At 33.0% G+C, this 17585-nt stretch overlaps 1 protein-coding gene across 1 annotated transcript in view; it reads left to right on the top strand.

The window, feature by feature from the left end:
• Positions 1-17585, top strand: part of LOC115882721 (RNA helicase Mov10l1-like) — a 57184-nt gene that overhangs the window by 23610 nt on the left and 15989 nt on the right. Inside the window, exons 7-14 of the mRNA XM_030900945.1 lie at positions 2655-2756; positions 6434-6551; positions 6621-6805; positions 7710-7901; positions 11386-11498; positions 11564-11732; positions 14003-14149; positions 17443-17582. Coding sequence (XP_030756805.1) covers positions 2655-2756; positions 6434-6551; positions 6621-6805; positions 7710-7901; positions 11386-11498; positions 11564-11732; positions 14003-14149; positions 17443-17582 — 1166 coding nt within the window. The remainder of the gene's footprint in view (positions 1-2654; positions 2757-6433; positions 6552-6620; positions 6806-7709; positions 7902-11385; positions 11499-11563; positions 11733-14002; positions 14150-17442; positions 17583-17585) is intronic.

The following is a 17585-nucleotide window of genomic DNA, read 5'->3' as shown; positions in this document are numbered from 1 at the left end:
ACGAAAAACATGAAATAGAAATTCAGAAAACCCAATTATAAGTATGTATAGGTTGAAGAATTCTAAGTAATTCTAATACTACACACAATACTTGGAAAACTTAAATTTTATTTAAAAAAAACGCAAATATAGAAGCATGTTAGAAACAGTAAATTTTCAAGTTTTTTCTTCGGGTTATTTAATATAGGCAACGCTATAGACATTACAACGTTTATAATACGTCGTTAATTAATGCGGATTTTCTCCGAATGGTATCGGTAAGCGCGTTTAATGCAATATCAACGACAATAATTATTAAATATCTATTCAATTTCGGTGCGCGTGGGAAATAATTATTGTACCAAATCATCCTGGATTTGAAAATGTAGTACTACTGTACCAAATAGAATTAAAAGTATCAAATTTGGTACAAATGTACCACTGCGGCAACACTGTTTTCTAGAATATAATCGGCACGGACATGATCCCCGTTGTCCACTCGGTGTAGCATATATTGAAGGCCCGGACGTGGCTCGGTGTCTACTTTACGGAACGTGCCCGGCTCGGGTACGGCCCGGTGTACCATGAATCAGCCTTAAAAATATGAGGTTTCTCTTCAGATGGCGATACGCGACTTTTGAAACTTTATTTTCGACGAATCAGTTGACGAAAATGATGTCGAAACGACTTCTGTAATAAACTTCGAGCTGATGTGGGTGGATCAAATTTTAAAGATTAATCGGGATTGGGATGTTTTTTTTAATGCAACACCCTGTATTTTATCATATTTTGGCTTCCTTTTTGATCACTTTACTAGACTGCATATAAAGTGATTAAAAAGGAACCCAAAAATGCAATAATATACAGGGTGTTCCATTTAAAAATCATCTTGACCTAATGATAATCTAGTAAATACAAATTACAAATTACAGTTTTTACAATATGCAAACCACGATTTGGATGCATTTAAATGGCCAAAAATCTAATGCTGGAAGTCCACACTCGCCGAGGTGACCCGAGGCGCGACAAAAAAAGACGGTCTTGGCCAATAACAATGTAGATATCGTTAATTTTTCGGGTCGCCTCGGCGAGTGTGTACTTCCAGCATTATGGCGCGTTCTCACGAATCGTGTACTTGACAAATATATGTAATTGGTATACAGGGTATACACGGTCGGTGCGTCGGGCATCTATACAGAATTTTTAAGTTATTTATTATAGGAGCTACACCGCACTCACGCCAGGCCCTGTATTCCAATAAAAAATACTTGCCAAGTACACGAGTTGTGAGAATGCGCCTTTAGTTGTCAATGAAAAATATTTTTTTTATGGTCCCACAAATTTTCTTAACAACGACTCTTAAAAACGATTTATTTAAAATTAGTAGACACGACAAAGTCAAAACACAAAATATTTATAATACGTTAAAAAAAACTGATTTCATTACATATTTTTATTCGAGTTTATTTTTGTATTTATGTAAATAATATTTTGTAATTATCGAGGTAATTATTAAAGAATATATTTTTTTGAATGTATTCGTTTTATTATTATTAAATGTATTCGTTTTATTATTATTAAAAACTAACTAAGCATTTTAGGGCATACATTTATACGAACTTTTTTACTTATTTTTATCTGCAGAATATGCTGTCAAAGTTTCCGGAATACAATTCAGACCACCCTGTATATTATTTGTTATATTATTTGAACGCCTGTACACAATTAAATTTTCGCTATCATTTAGGGCTTTTTTTGTAACACTGCTGGCTGTTTTTGGTAGCCGATTCTAAAGTGGATTAATAGAGATATATTTTGAATTACACACTTTGGTTTAACGGGGAAGTATTAAGGATGTACGGGGAAGTATTAAGGAAGTACGGGGAAGTATTAAGGATGTACGGGGATATATTGAGGATGTATGGGAAAATATGGGGAAGTATGAGGAAGTATGATGTAAAGGAAATATTAAAAGGGGTAGAAGGAAGTAAAAAGGATGTAAAGGAAGTGTCAGAGATGTATGAGGAAGTTTTTGCATAAAAGGGAAGTTGGTGTACAAAATTTAGGTCAGCGGTTTCCCCCTCGGTTAAAAACTACTTTAAATATATTTCTTTGCAATAAACACTAATAATTATTAGAAAGTTGTTCAAAAACTACAAAAAACTTTCAACTACCGCAGAAGACTCACAACTGCGCGCTGTTGTATAAGTTGAATGAAAACAAATGAAAACGTTAAATGTCACCGTAATTCCTAGAGATTTCGACAGTTTCACGACCAGATGAATCCACTGCGATGCCGCTAGTTGTCATTGTAATTTCCCTAATATAATTTAATTAGAAAACTAAAAATAATTATAACATTATATATAAAAAAGTTATGAAATTTTATGCAGAATCTAGAAATGAAATAAAAAATAGGGTGTTGCCTTTAAAAAAACATATGTTATATTCGCCACACTTTTTTGAAGCACCCTGTATACTGTATAATAATTTTAAAATGTGTATCTTAACCATCTCTACAACTTTTATATTTAATATTTTTTTGTTAACCTCGAAACAAATGAGATAATGGACTTTATCGTTGACTCACCCTGTACTAGTAAAAAAAATTACTAGTATCTAATAAAGGCCTGTATTCAATTATAAATTGCTTTCAAATTCCTAATTAATTCCAGTTTTCGAATGCCAGACACTTGGCCAATTCCGCCGAAATATTACTGGACATTATTTTGGGGCTTGAAGAAGGATTTTGGAACTGGCATTTTGCAGGAAATTCAGTAAGTATTTATTTTTTTCTTAATTTTATGACATTTTAATGCAACTATGAAAATCTGGACAAGTTAAATTAAATTTCTTATTGAAATGGTCAATTTGTTAAAAGAAAAAACATTCCAAACATATTTTTGAAGTGAAACTTCTTTACGCGCGCTGGTAGTAAAAATTCAAGGCCGTAACACGACACGCGAGAGGAAAAGTGGTGAGGACAGCCTACAGCTTAGAAAAAATCCTCCGATTTAAATGAAACTTGGTGTGTCGATAGATTGGACCATGGCCAACTTGACCGTGTACGACCGTAACCACCGTAATAACAAAGCCGGAAAGCTTATTAGTGACGTCATCAACTGGAGGCCTAAACTTTGATTGCATTTGATATACTTTATAAGTATATAATGGATATAAACTTTAATTGCACTGAATTTTTAATAAATAATAATTAAACATAAAATTTAATTTTTTTCTTCCTTCACAGTTTCGATATCTTGTTCAGAAATAGTAATGTCGATGTTGATTCGATGGTATTTGTATAGCGTGGTATTTCTTTAGACAAGGTATTGTCACAAATTAACTACAACAGATGCTAAAGAACACCGAATTACGCGTTCAGGTTTCTGTGACCTTCAGAAAGAGTTCATAGACAATCCGCATCAATGTATAGTTTGGGTTATTATTTGTTTGGGTGAAAATAATCTGCACCAATATGTTATCGAGGCATACAAAAAAGTCCACAGACTTCGAGACATACGAAAAATCAAGTCCATTTAGCGTGTGTCGCAATTTTCACACCTTAAAAAATTAGTTTTTTATAGCTATAGCAACTGCAGCGACTATGAAAAAAGCTGTGTGATTTTTCATAGAAAATAAGGGCACCTGTAATTCATTTGAGAATGTTATAAATCGCTAAAAGAGGTTTCAAATCTCTTGGATTTCTATTAATATTAAATAAATTTTATTAAAAATTGCACTAAAATTGTTAGTATCATTAAAAACAATTCAAATTCAAAAATTGTATCAGTCACCTTTAAGTGCATTTAAGGTGAATATTAAAGTAAATATAAATACAGCTCATTCTAAGCTCTACTTATCTTTAAGAAAAATTTAAATCATTGTTGCAATTGGGCCTTAATGCCATTTCGAATGAACAATAGTATTAATAATGTACATTATAATAATAATAAATTTTATATCCATAGTGTGTATTAAAACTACTAAAACACTTTTAAATTGGTATTATATTAACAACTTTTGTTTTTTAATCCAAAAAAAAGTTACCAATTTTCTCAATACAAAATATTTGTGGTCCTGAAAAGGACCTTCGTTTTTCCATGTTCGTCAAGGTAGGTAATGGGTAAACGGTAAAAAAACAGGATAATGAAATTTAAAAAATTACAAAAATTGTTCAAAAGTGCCTCCCCTTTGCATTAAACCATAACCCAAACGATCATAAAATCCCATCCTCACATTGGATAACATATCAGGGGTGACAGTGTCAAAGGCATTAAATATTTTCTGCCTTAACTGCTCCAAGTTTTGAATTTCTTCATGGCCGTAAATTTTAGATTGTATGTACCCCCATAAAAAGAAATCATTCACCGAGAAGTCAGGTGAAATTAAACGTCAGTCTAAACAAAACTGTCATTTTTGAAAACTTGTCAAAATTTGGAGACACGCTAAATGAACTTGATTTTCCTATGTCTCGAAGTCTGTGGACTTTTCTGTATAATCTCACAGTAATTTAATAGATTGCTCGTCATATTATATCAGCTCGTAGGAGATTAGGAAAAAAAAAGATATTTATAGTATAAAAAATTAATTTATTTAACAAAATTTAATTAAAGATGTGACAAAATAGTTACATTTCTATTGGTTCTATCGGACTTTTTTCGACTGTATGATTTTTTCCGTATTCTATTAAAACTATTTTTATATACTATAATATTTTTAAAAACTCGGAAAAAGACATTTTAAAACTTCGAAATATATCTGCTGAGTGAAAAAAGATTTTGAACTTTTATCGGGTAATTATCAACGCTGCTAAATAGAGTTAGGCCTCCAGTTGGTGACGTCACGTGATTTTTACGTCACAGCTGTCCGGCCTTGTTATTACGGTGGTTACGGTACGACACGTGTCACTGTGACAGTTAGTTTTGACGTAAGAAACGTCAAAAGTTGACGTCGTCCGATCGCGACCAGATTTGGTGGGTCCCACCCTGCAAAGTGGGATACGACGTTTCGTTTACATCTTCATCAATGTGGGACTAAGGATTTGATGTTGAAGAAAAATGTGAATCGATTTCGGCATAATTGGGGTCGTGCTACAGGATGACGCCCTCGACGTTTCGAACCGATGCCTTTAAATGGACGAAATCATCAGGATTTTTCTTAATTATGGGTCGATTGGAACCAAACTCGGCACGTGGATAGAGGTACCCGAATGGGGTAGTTCACACGGACAGACGGTCATCTTAATACAAATTTTGTGAACGCTAATCAAATTATTTATTCATTTTTAATTTATTACTTTTTCAACATTTCAAACTACATTTTTTCAAACATGTCCTCCATATCGTTCAATTTAATAGCTGTTAGTAAGAAGTTCCACTTCAAATATGCGCACATAGTGTACACACTTTTTTTTTAATAATGAAGCTAAAGCGTATAGCCGGATTAATATAGGAAATCTGCCCCCGCGGCTTTTTTGACTCGCACTCAAGGGATCGATTTGGTGTCGAGAATCAAAATAATTCACCTAAATTTTTAGCTAAAAAAACTGTTTTTTCAATTTTATTTTTATTTTTGTAGTAAAATTCAAAATTAATTAATGATTATTTTTTCTAATTCTTAGAAATATAAGACATGAAAAAATAATATGATCATGATTCTTAAACGAAAAGCCGATTTTTAGCGGAGGAAAGAATATTATCATTTTTTTAACCTTTGTGAAATATGTAAACTCACTAAAAATTGTCAGAAAATGTCTTTTATACTCCTTTACACACAGGAATTTTTTAGATTTTTTTGAAGTGGTGGAACCATATGAAAAAATTAAAAACTCATTTTTTTTCTAAAATCATCTCGGACTCATTTTTTTATAATAATTTTTATGTTTATTTCAGCCAAGGATGTATTTTTAATGAAAAAATATTTTCTAACGCACTTTTTTAAACTAAACAAAAATATAAGTTAGTTAAAACGGAAGATTTTAGAAAAAAAATGAGTTTTTTATTTTTTTCATATTGTTCAACCACTTCAAAAAATTCTAAAAAATTGCTGAGGGTAAAGGAGTATAGAAGACATTTTCTGACGATTTTTAGTGAGTGACATACATATTTCACAAAGGTTTAAAAAATTAAAATTTTAATTTACTTTCCTCCACTAAAAATCGGCTTTTCGTTTAAGAATCATGAATATGATCATTTTTTCATGTCTTAGATTTCTAAGAATTAGAAAAAAATCATCATTAATTAATTTTGAATTTTAGTATAAAAATAAAATTGAAAAAACAGTTTTTTTTGAAAATCTCGAAAACCGTTTGAGTTAAAGAGCTAAAAATTTAGGTGAATTATTTTGATTCGACACCAAATCGATCCCCTGAGTGCGAGTCAAAAAAGCCGCGGGGGTAGATTTCCAATATTACTCCGTCTATACCCTTTTTCATTTTTGTTTTGCTTGTTAGAAGGAAATTGGAACCCGGGTATGTTACGCCAGAAAATTATGCTGAATTTTTCCACATTTTACTGTGGCTGGAGGAAATGTGCGTTGCCGTTGGTTTAAGCTGTTACAACATGGAAAATGTAAGTAAAATTTTATTATCCTATAGAACACACGAAAATATTACTTTTTGTACATTAAATGTATTTTAGGTGAAATTAAGATACAAAGCTGGCGATGTTCTGGAACTGTTTGTTCCAGGATTGGCCGAAAAGAGACCTTCGGTCGTTAAAGGTGATTTAATTGAAATTAAGGCTCACGGTGATCACACGTCTTATCAGGGAATAATACAGCGTTTGGCCGATAGATCTGTAGATATATTCTTTCTGGATCATGAGTAAGTATTGTCCTATTTTAATTTAATGTCTATACTTTTTTGGTTGATTTATTTTTCTAAACTTCTGTGAATATTGTTACAAATATTGCATTAAGAAAGCTATAAAAAGTTGGAGAGAATTTTTATAGTTTTCTTAGTCATATTTGTTGTTTGGGGTAGTTCATGATGGGTAGTTCGTGAAGGAACTAGTTCCAATGAACTATTCCGACCCCGGAACGAAAGGAACTAGTTTTCGATTTCTCAAAGGACTTTAGTTTCTCAGGACTTATTCTGGGGACCGATATACCGGGTGCGTCTCAAAAGTCGCTCACCCCTATAACTTTTTTATTTTTAAGATAAAAGAACGAGATTTGGTATGTTAGTATATGACATAAATTTTGATTGATTGACGTATTCAATTGTTTTCGGTTACTTCCTGTTTCATCGGAAATGACTACAACATTTGATTTTTAAATGGCACCTTCGGTATTTTTTTACTTTATTCGATAGAAAATAACACTCTGAATCGAATGACATATCATATGTCAAGTTTTGACATATTCGCTCAAAAAAAAATTGTATTTTAAATTTCAATCTAGAGTGCCATGGCTGTGTTTTTTTTCAAACACTAATATTTAATCAAGGAGCCTTGGAAAAATAGATTTGATCGTCTAATGTTTTTAGTGTCTTGTCCTGACCGGTTAAAAGATATCCAAATCGTATTTTTAATCATATCTCAGTTTTTTCAAATGGAACGAGGGTGGCTCATTAGCATATTCGGAAAAAGCATTTTTTTGCGAATAATTTGATACCACACACTTGGTATTTCGAGTCAAATTTTTGTTTTTTATTTAAATTGAATCTAAATCATATCCTAAAAAAGCTGTTGAATTTGCAGTTATTTTAGTATTGTGTCATTTTTTAGTATCATCGATCAGATCAAGAGGAACCCCGATCTTGAGATGGACGTGCGGTTCATTTTGGGCCGAATTCATTTCGAGAGAATGCACGCTGGAGTAGAGCAAGTGGTCGAGAATCAATACGTCAATTCTTTATTCCCGGATAAAGCGTTAGCTGCCAAACCGGCTAAGCTGGCCTATAACTTAACTGAAGCAGAGTAAGTATGACGCGTCACTAACTTCTAGATAGTATACAGAGTTATTATAATTATTGTATACAAAGCCTTACTGTTAGACATAAGTTGAAGGAATCCATCAAAAGTTGGCGTAATTTTTACTTTAGATAGTAAAAACTAGCGATGGGAAAAAACGATTAATTTCAATAATCGAGTACTCGGGTTTCAAGCGATTTCAATAATCGAGCGATCGAATTTTTCGCTCGGCGATTTTTATCGAGTATGTCACATTAAAATTGGATTTATTTCATTCGCGCTTGCGTTCGTCGCTCGTAACTCACTTGCATCGCTCGTTCATAATCGAGCGATGTCGGATATTTCAATAATCGAGTACTCGAGCGAATTTTCGCTCGAGTTATCCCATCACTAGTAAAAACATCGTAAAAATCACAGAAACCTTCCACTTCCTGAAGCAGCATTGTCACAGTTACTTCTATAATAAATTTTAATTTAAATAGAAAACTAAAAATAATTTCAAAAGTACACTCTATGAATTTTAACTAAAATGATCTACCTACACCCTACACATATATTTAGTACACCATTTCTATAGGTACGCAAAAACTAGTTAATTAAGAATTAAGTACAATTTCATTGTATAAAATTAATTTTAAGTGATGTAACATATGAATTACTTCCCCATTTATTGAGATCACATCAAGAAATTCAGATTTGTACATCCTGGAACTTTATTGGCACCATACTAACTGTCAAAATGTATTTTCATAGCATACTTATAAAATTGATCCTTTAGATATGTCCCTTAAGGTCGGCACACACATATCCGCACCGTGTAACGGCCGTGTGTTGGACGTCGCACGAAAAGAGAATTGCACAATGTAAAAGAACCGCGTAGTCCCTGCCTTACCGCAACGTCACCGCACCGAGCCCGCCACGTGCCCGACTAGTTTAGTTTACTTTTTGATGGACATGGTGCGGTAGTGGTGGGCAAAACTGTTATTTTTAGATAAGAGTTGAAACTGTTATAGTTATTTATAAAAAGCAGCTTAAAAATAATAGGTTTCTTTATTTCCTCTTATAAAGACAATCCGGGGACATACTGTATAAACAAGGGTAATATCTAATTATAGTATTTCAAGAGATTAATTTTTTTTAGTGCGATTCCAAATAATTTAAAGTCTGTATAATTTAGCCTTTACTTGTTTTAATAGTTGACAACTAATATATCTTTATATATGTGTATTTTTAGTATCTATCGTTTGTTGTATGTTGTATCATTATTTTTGAATAGTAAATTTGTTTTTTGAAGAGCTTTAAATCGCAGCAAAACCAACGAATATACATTATTTAAAGTTAATATTATACCTAATGTGTTTGCTACCTTTTAAACGTTCTTTTCTTAACATAGTGTTTTTATTCTTATCAACATCTATAACAGTAATAGTCTTAGACAGTGGTGAAAAATACAAAACTATTACTTTGCAACTGCTGTATTGTAATAATTTAAGACTGGGAAAATTTAGAAAAATTCAAAACTTTTTCTAAAGCATTTCTTTAGAAAAATATACATATTACTAAATAATTAATTAAATTGTTATTTCCATTTTTTATTAGGTAGTTGTCATTATTATAATAAATAAATTAATCATTAAATTTCTAAGCACCATTCACAATTTCTTAAAGTAAATCTTAGTAAAATTGTCTTTGAAGAGTTTTAAAACGTAACAAAAACAATGAAAGTATATATTTAAAGATATTAATAAAAATAACTAACTAACTGAAACTTAATAACTAAGTACTGAAACATACAGCGCCATAATATCTCGACCTCCGCCCGTTATGCTCGTAACAGGTTGAAAAACAATGTATCTAAAACAAGTGATGCGTTATTCTCCAACCTGTTTCGAACCTCCATCGACAATCGACCGATGCAGCAGCGTTACTTTCCCACTCCGATTATCTCGACCGCCGCCTGTTATACTCGTAACAGGTTAAAAAACAACGTATCTAAAATGACTGCTTATGTTCTATACGTTATTCTCCTACCCGTTGCGAGCCTCCATCGACAATCGACCGATGCAGCAGCGTTACATTGCCACTCCTGTTATTTCGACCGCCAGGCGTTATGCCCGCATCTGTTTCAGAAAAGCTGCTTCTTTTGTGTCCTATTATTTTTAAGCTGTTGCAAGCCCAACACGACCATCGACCGATGCAGCTACGTTCGCCGCCGCCGTAGCGCATTCCCCACTCCGCTGTCCGTTGTATCTCGCCGCCTGTATCGATGGTTGTCGAAATAACATATTTTCCATCCATAGTAGTTGTTTTTTGGAATTGCTTCGAGCCGCATTGAATTTCGTGGTGGTGCAGAGCGCCGACTTCGTTTCATGAGCGGACGTTCTCTACGTGTCGTTATTTTATATCTGTTATTTTTTAGAAGTAGTAACGGTTGCGTTATGTTATTTCAAAATAATTGTTATAAAATAACAGATAATTAAATAACAACCCATCACTACGGTGCGGTGTACGAATCTATTTTGTAAACAATTTTTTTAATTATATTTTAAATACTAAATTGATATAATACTCGTATATTATTATTATTATAATAATAAACATTATTAATATTAAAATGAATGTAGAAAAATTAATCGAAGAGATAAGAAAGTTTCCAGTGCTATATGACCAGTCGAACGAAAAATATAGGAATGCTTTTTTTCTCCACGAATTTTTTTTTTCTCCACAGACAAAATTTCTCCACAAATTTTTTTCTCCACGAAACAGCTCCGCACGGTCGACACACGGATCAGGTTAGGTCAGGTCTAGGATAAAAAAACTTGGGAATTTTGTGTAAGTGCAGACCTAAAGTATATACAACGATGTATTTCAGGAATATATTTTAACTTCTATAGGGTGGCTCAAAAAAGTGTGAGTGGATCAGGATGATTTGTTTAAATGGAACATGCTGTATATTATTGCGTTTTTTTGGCTTCCTTTCAGATCAGTTTACATAATCCGAAGATATGAGTAAATATATTTGGATAGTTTCAGAGGTATTAATCAATAAATAAAAAATATATATTTTTCAGCCTTTCATAAAAAAAAATTATTGAAAATACAAGAACTGTCCTGAAATCAAAACTATGTGAAGTATTTACTTCAGATGATCTGTACTTACTTTGCTTCGTTTTTTTTAAACGTCACACCCTGTATATTATTTTTTCAATAGATGAAAAATTAAAAAATGAGCATTTTTTGTATTTAGAGTATTTCAAAATTTTTAACGGTTTTGCAGATATTCCCGGTTTTATATTTCATATGGCATTTTCCACAGTAAATTTTTATCAAAGCCACCCAATGATTTTTCTCTCGTATTTTACCGTTGAAAAAACCATAAGTTAAGTTGAGTAATTAGGGAGAAAAATTGTATAGGAAATTCGTCACCTCAGTAAATGGGAAACAATCTCGTTATGCGAACTTTATTATTTTTTATTTTCTTCCTTTGCAGATTATTTAACAAACAAATATATAATAATAATGAACAAAGAACCGCTGTGATAAATATACTAAATAATACCTCAAAAGGTGCTCCTTACATAGTATATGGTCCACCGGGTACAGGTTAGTATTCTAATATAAATATATTATTGTTTTTCAAGTTTATGTTATAATATATGTATTTCTAGGTAAAACTGTGACCCTTGTCGAAGCCATCTATCAGATAAAGCGTCTAACTAACTATAAAATAATGGTATGTGCTCCGTCCAATGCGGCATGTAATATGCTGACAGAAAGATTAGCGGAGTTTTGTAAGACCAACGAGATGAGAAGGGTGATGTCGGAAAATTCTGATCTGTAAGTGACACTTTTTTATAGTAATATTAGCGTGTACCCGCGACTTCGTTCGCGTCGAATTAATCATTTGTAATGGTGATGATAAAGCAAAGCAAGAATTTCCATTAACATACAAACTGGATAAAATTTTCTCACATTTATGTCAGCATGAGAAAAAACAATTTGGCGATATTATTATATAACTTGGTAATATTTGAGGGATAGTTCCATCTCGTTGGAATTTGACTTTCGAAAAATCCGTTTGCCAAAAATAAGCTTTTTACGTTAAGCAGTTTAAGCAGAATCGTGGTTAATCAATTATTCAACTTTTATTCGGAAACTTGGCCGTTTTTTAAATAAAAAATATTGTAATTGAGGGGTGGTTTCACCCCCTTGGAACTGGAATTTCCAAAAATCCTTTCTTATCGAACCTCTAAACCCTAGAATCAACCTGTATGCCAAAATTGAGCTTCTTACGTTGAGTGGTTTGAGCAGGATCGTGATTAATCAGTGAGTCAGTCACTTAAGGATTTTATATATTAGTATAGAAACCCTCATTATCGAACCTCTACCCCCCCACACACACACACACACAGTCAATGTGTTTGCCAAAATCAACTTTAAACGTCAAGCAGTTTAAGCAGAATCGTGATTACTCAATGGTCATATTTTATGAAACACCCTGTATAAATTTTTAAAAAATCTTATAATATGTAAAGCAACAAAATAAAATATACGTGTTTAAGAGTTTTTCCGAAAAAACTCACCGGTTTTTAAATAAAAAAATATTCTAATATTTGAGGGATGTTTTCACCCCCTTAGAATTCGAGTTTCGAAAAATCCCTTCTTATCGAACCTCTACACCCTAAAGTCAATCCGTTTTCCAAAAATCAGCTTTTTACGTCAAGCGCTTTAAGCAGGATCGTGATTAATCAATGACCAGATTTTTCGAAACACCCTGTATACATTTTTTTAAAATCTTAAAACCTTATAATATGTAAAAAACAAAATAAAATACACGTGTTTAAGCGTTTTTTCGGAAACTTGGCCGTTTTTTAAATAAAAAATATTATAATTGAGGGGTGGTTTCACCCCCTTGGAACTGGAATTTCCAAAAATCCTTTCTTATCGAACCTCTAAACCCTAGAATCAACCTGTATGCCAAAATTGAGCTTCTTACGTTGAGTGGTTTGAGCAGGATCGTGATTAATCAGTGAGTCAGTCACTTAAGGATTTTATATATTAGTATAGATATTGTAATCGCAAAACATTTTCTGATGCACGTCATCAATCATATCGACATTGACACTAAAGTCTATAAACCTGACTAAATGAAATTTTGGCAAAAATGTTTAAATTTTCTGTACAATTTAAGATACCGAGCAGCTCTTCATTTTACTTTATAGAGCAAATGACTGTAACAGATATTTTATTTAGATTAAAGCTGCAAAAAATTAGTTTAAACCGAATTTTATTATCGCTATGTTGGTCACATTGCGCCGTGTTCAGCAATATTGTCCTTTATTATTTGACATTTATAGTAGTGTCAGTCATTATTTTGTATAATATCGTGTTGTTGAATCTTTGTGAGTAATTCCCGTTTTTTTTGTCTATTTTCATATTTTTTTTAAATTGTACTTTTAAGCACAAACAGTTCTTTTAAGATCTAAATTTTCGAGTTTTTATATTGCATTTCTTTAAATTGTGTGTTGAAAATATGCCGAAGCATTTAAACAGTCGAAACAAAGAGCTTGTAATTTCCCTGTTTTTTTTTAACTATTTTGAACGAGAATGTGACAATAAAGATCCTTTATTACCCTTGACTGCAGTCAGAAAAGTAAGTTTGATTGATAAGCATATTATACCACTTTCAAAGTTAGTTTTTATTAAATTCTGTGATTATTAGTTTGTATCCCTCTTACTTGTTATTACCACTTATGGCGTTGTAAGATGTTCATCAATAAATAAATAACGCATAATAACTTATAATAATCTTCATAATGGACTAGTTTTTGCCAATATGTAATATAATAAAATATTAGTTATTAAATTAAAAATAAAACGGAAAACTCTTTAAAAAATGATATAATAAATATTATGGTGTTTGTCAATTTTAAATTAAGATTCATCTCATAAATCCATCACAATCTGGCAGCGCTGTCGCCATCGCTTTTCACTCAAAGTTGATCACGTGTATCGGAAATTGTTTTGCGATTACCGTATATACAGTGAATTTTCTCTATTCTATCTTATTATAGATATTAATTGAAATACAAATGTTTGTTTTTCAGAGCATCTGTTCACGAGAATATAGCACCGTTTTGTAATATAGTCATAGATGAAGATGGAAACAAGGAAGTAGTTCCCTTTCGCGACAGCGAACTTAAAAAATACAAAATTATTGTATCAACTTTAGTGCGTGCTGGAAAATATAACAGGTAAGAAAAAATATCAAAGTATAATCTCGCATTTATAAATTATAAAACTCAAAGAATTCATCTTAAGAGTCCATTTAACGCGATCAACTCAGTAACCATCAATTCGAAGTTGGTCAAAGAATGCCTAGAGAAGCTCAACAAATTAGGCAAAGAAAATAAAGTCCTCCTACTCTGGGTGCCTGCTCACCAAGGGATAGAAGGCAATGAAAAAGCAAATGATCTAGCTAGGAAAGGAGCGAGCACTCCACTAACTGGACCAGAACCGTTCTGTTTTCCAAACGGGAACCAACTGAAAGCGGAACTGAAGAATCTGGAAGACTCCATCCGTAACTTGGAATGGGTGTCCTCCAACGGTCTAAGGACACTCGAAAAAGTTCCTTAGAACTTATGACCGAGAAAAATCAAAAGTTTTCCTTGATTTAAGTAAAAACAATCTTTGGATTGTCACGGGGTTTCTAACAGGACACTGTCTCCTCAACGAACACCTCAGTAAGATGAAACTGAGAAACAACGGCGAATGCAGATTTTGTGGGGAAAATGGGGAAACACCAGAACACCTTATCACTGAGTGTGCCGAGACGACGACCATTCGTGCCATGAACCTTGGCACGTCTGATGTCGAGGATGGAGAGCTGGCCTCTGTGGAGCCGTCTCAGATACTGGCTTTTCTTAAAGCCCTGAGACTGTATGATGAGTTATAACTCGTTATAACTCAAGAAAGGGGAACACACAATAGATCTATAAGGTCGCGGTGATTAACTCCCCTTCTAAACATTCTACATTCTACAAGAGTCCATTTCACTAGTCCGAAAAAGTAGCAAAATAAGCGTTCGGCATTTAACGTTTTATGTAAAACTGGATAGGTATTTTTACACAAATGAAGAAGGAAATTAAAGATAAAGGATTATACTACATCCGTATTGTAGCACATTTTTAGACAACTTTTTTATTTTTAAGATTTTGATGGTCAAAGGTCAACAAAATATACCTTATGTTTGTACCAAATTTTCTCGAAAATAATGACATAATTTAAAATTCCGTTAGAATACGGAAATAGATTGAAGTTTCGTGATTACAGTGATATATAATTGATATGGTTTTGTAACAAATTGCTCGCTATTTTATGGCAAATGCTGAAGCTATGCAAACCTTAATCAAAGCACGTGTGTTTGGAAATTTTGCTCTTAGTCTTAGGCAGATTTTTGAAATATAATATATATTTCCTTCAGCCACACACCCGCTTTACCCGACCCCTGAGACCGACACGAAAATACAGTGTAATAGACTCTTAATAATGTGAATATACGAGCCATAGATATCACAAATAAATAACTTATAACGTTCTACCGGTGTTAGATAATCTTGATTGATACTGAAATATTACGTTGCATTTTTAGGTTTATCTTAGTGATGGGCAAAACTGTTATTTTTAGATAACAGTTGAAACTGTTATGTTTATTTATAAAAAACAGCTTAAAAATAACAGGTTTCTTTATTTTATTGCTAAATATCTGAAAGAGTATGAGGCGGTCACCACCAGGCGTATTAACGCAGTTGCAAATTGCAACAATGACGTGCTGGGTGGTAGTATTTCCAGGGTGTCAAAACATTTCTAAATATCGATTGTTATCTAAAATACCTCTCTAAAAACGGTCGTTGTTTACAAATAAGCCCCTGTTTAAAAATTGCGATATAAAAAAGCCAAAATGCTCGTCTATACCTATACATTCCGATCTACCTACGCCCTGCCCCCCGATCCGCGTAGATCATGAACTGTATAGCAGTGTACAGAGTGCATCTCACTCGACGGGCGAGAAGCTCTTAGTTATGATTTTACCATTTGCGGTCAAAAAATAGCAATATAAGAAAATGTGTAGTATATTCTTCATAAGTAAACCAACTACACACTAGAGTTCGAATTAATTTTACACTTAAACTAGCGTGTACCCGCATTACTAGTTACCGAATTAATAGTTTGTAATGGTGATGATAAAACAAAGCAAGACTTTCCATTAAGATACAAACTGGATAAAATTTTCTCACATTTGCCAAAAATAAGCTTTAAACGTCGAGCAGTTTAAGCAGAATCGTGGTTAATCAATTACTCAACTTTTTGGAACACCCTGTATGATTTTTTAAAAATTTCAAAATATGTAAAAAAAAACAAAATAAATTATGCGTGTCCAAGCGTTTTCCCGAAATACTAACCGTTTTTTAAATAACAAATATTGTAAGTTATAGTTTAAGCAGAATCGTGATTACTCAATGGTCATATTTTATGAAACACCCTGTATATATTTTTAAAAATCTTAAAATATGTAAAACAACAAAATAAAATATACGCCTTTAAGAGTTTTTCCGAAAAACTCATCGGTTTTTAAATAAAAAAAATATTCTAATATTTGAGGGTGGTTTCACCCCCTTAGAATTCGAGTTTCGAAAAATCCCTTCTTATCGAACCTCTACACCCTAAAGTCGATCGGTTTTCTAAAGATCAGCTTTTTACGTCAAGGGCTTTAAGCAGGATCGTGATTAATCAATGACCAGATTTTTCAAAACACCCTGTACACATTTTTAAAAAATCTTAAAATATTATTCTGAAAAGTTTTCACAATAAATAAATACCTAAATATTGAAACTTAATAACGTACTGAAACATACAGCGCCATAATATCTCGACCTCCGCCCGTTATGCTCGTAACAGGTTGAAAAACAATGTATTTAAAACAACTGATGCGTTATTCTCCAACCTGTTTCGAACCTCCATCGACAATCGACCGATGCCGCAGCGTTCCTTTCCCACTCCTGTTATCTCGACCGCCAGACGTTATGCCCGCAACTGTTTCAAAAAAGCTGCTTCTTTTATATCCTATTATTTTTAAGCTGTTGCAAGCCCGACCATCGACGGCATCGACCGATGCAGCTACGTTCGTCGCGCTGCGCTGTAGCGCATACCCCACTCCGTTGTCCGTTGTATCTCGCCGCCTGTATCGATGGTTGTCGAAATAACATGTTTTCCATCTTAGTTGTTTTTTAGAATTGCTTCGAGCAGCATCGAATTTCGTGGCGGTGCAGAGCGCCGACTTCGTTTCACGAAGGTCGATCTCTGCGTGTCGTTATTTTATATCTGTTATTTTTTATAAGTAGTAACGGTTGTGTGTTATGTTATTTCTAAATAATTGTTATAAAATAACAGATAGTTAAATAACAACCCATCACTAGTTTATCTACTATAATAGAGTGTTTTTTTACCTTCATAATAGCGTGTTTTTTTACATTTTATTTATTTTTAGGATACACCATCCTGACGTGGTGTTTATCGATGAGGCTGCTCAAGCTCGAGAGCCTGAGGCTTGTTGCGCCATTGCTCTCTTAAAGAAAGGCAAACAACTGATCCTTGCCGGTGACCCGAAGCAATTGGGCCCTGTAATACATT

The sequence above is a fragment of the Sitophilus oryzae genome, unplaced genomic scaffold (genome assembly GCF_002938485.1).
Source record: "Sitophilus oryzae breed Bouriz unplaced genomic scaffold, Soryzae_2.0 scaffold_179_pilon_pilon, whole genome shotgun sequence".
NCBI lineage: Eukaryota > Metazoa > Arthropoda > Insecta > Coleoptera > Curculionidae > Sitophilus > Sitophilus oryzae.
This window is presented reverse-complemented; position numbering and strand designations above follow the sequence as displayed.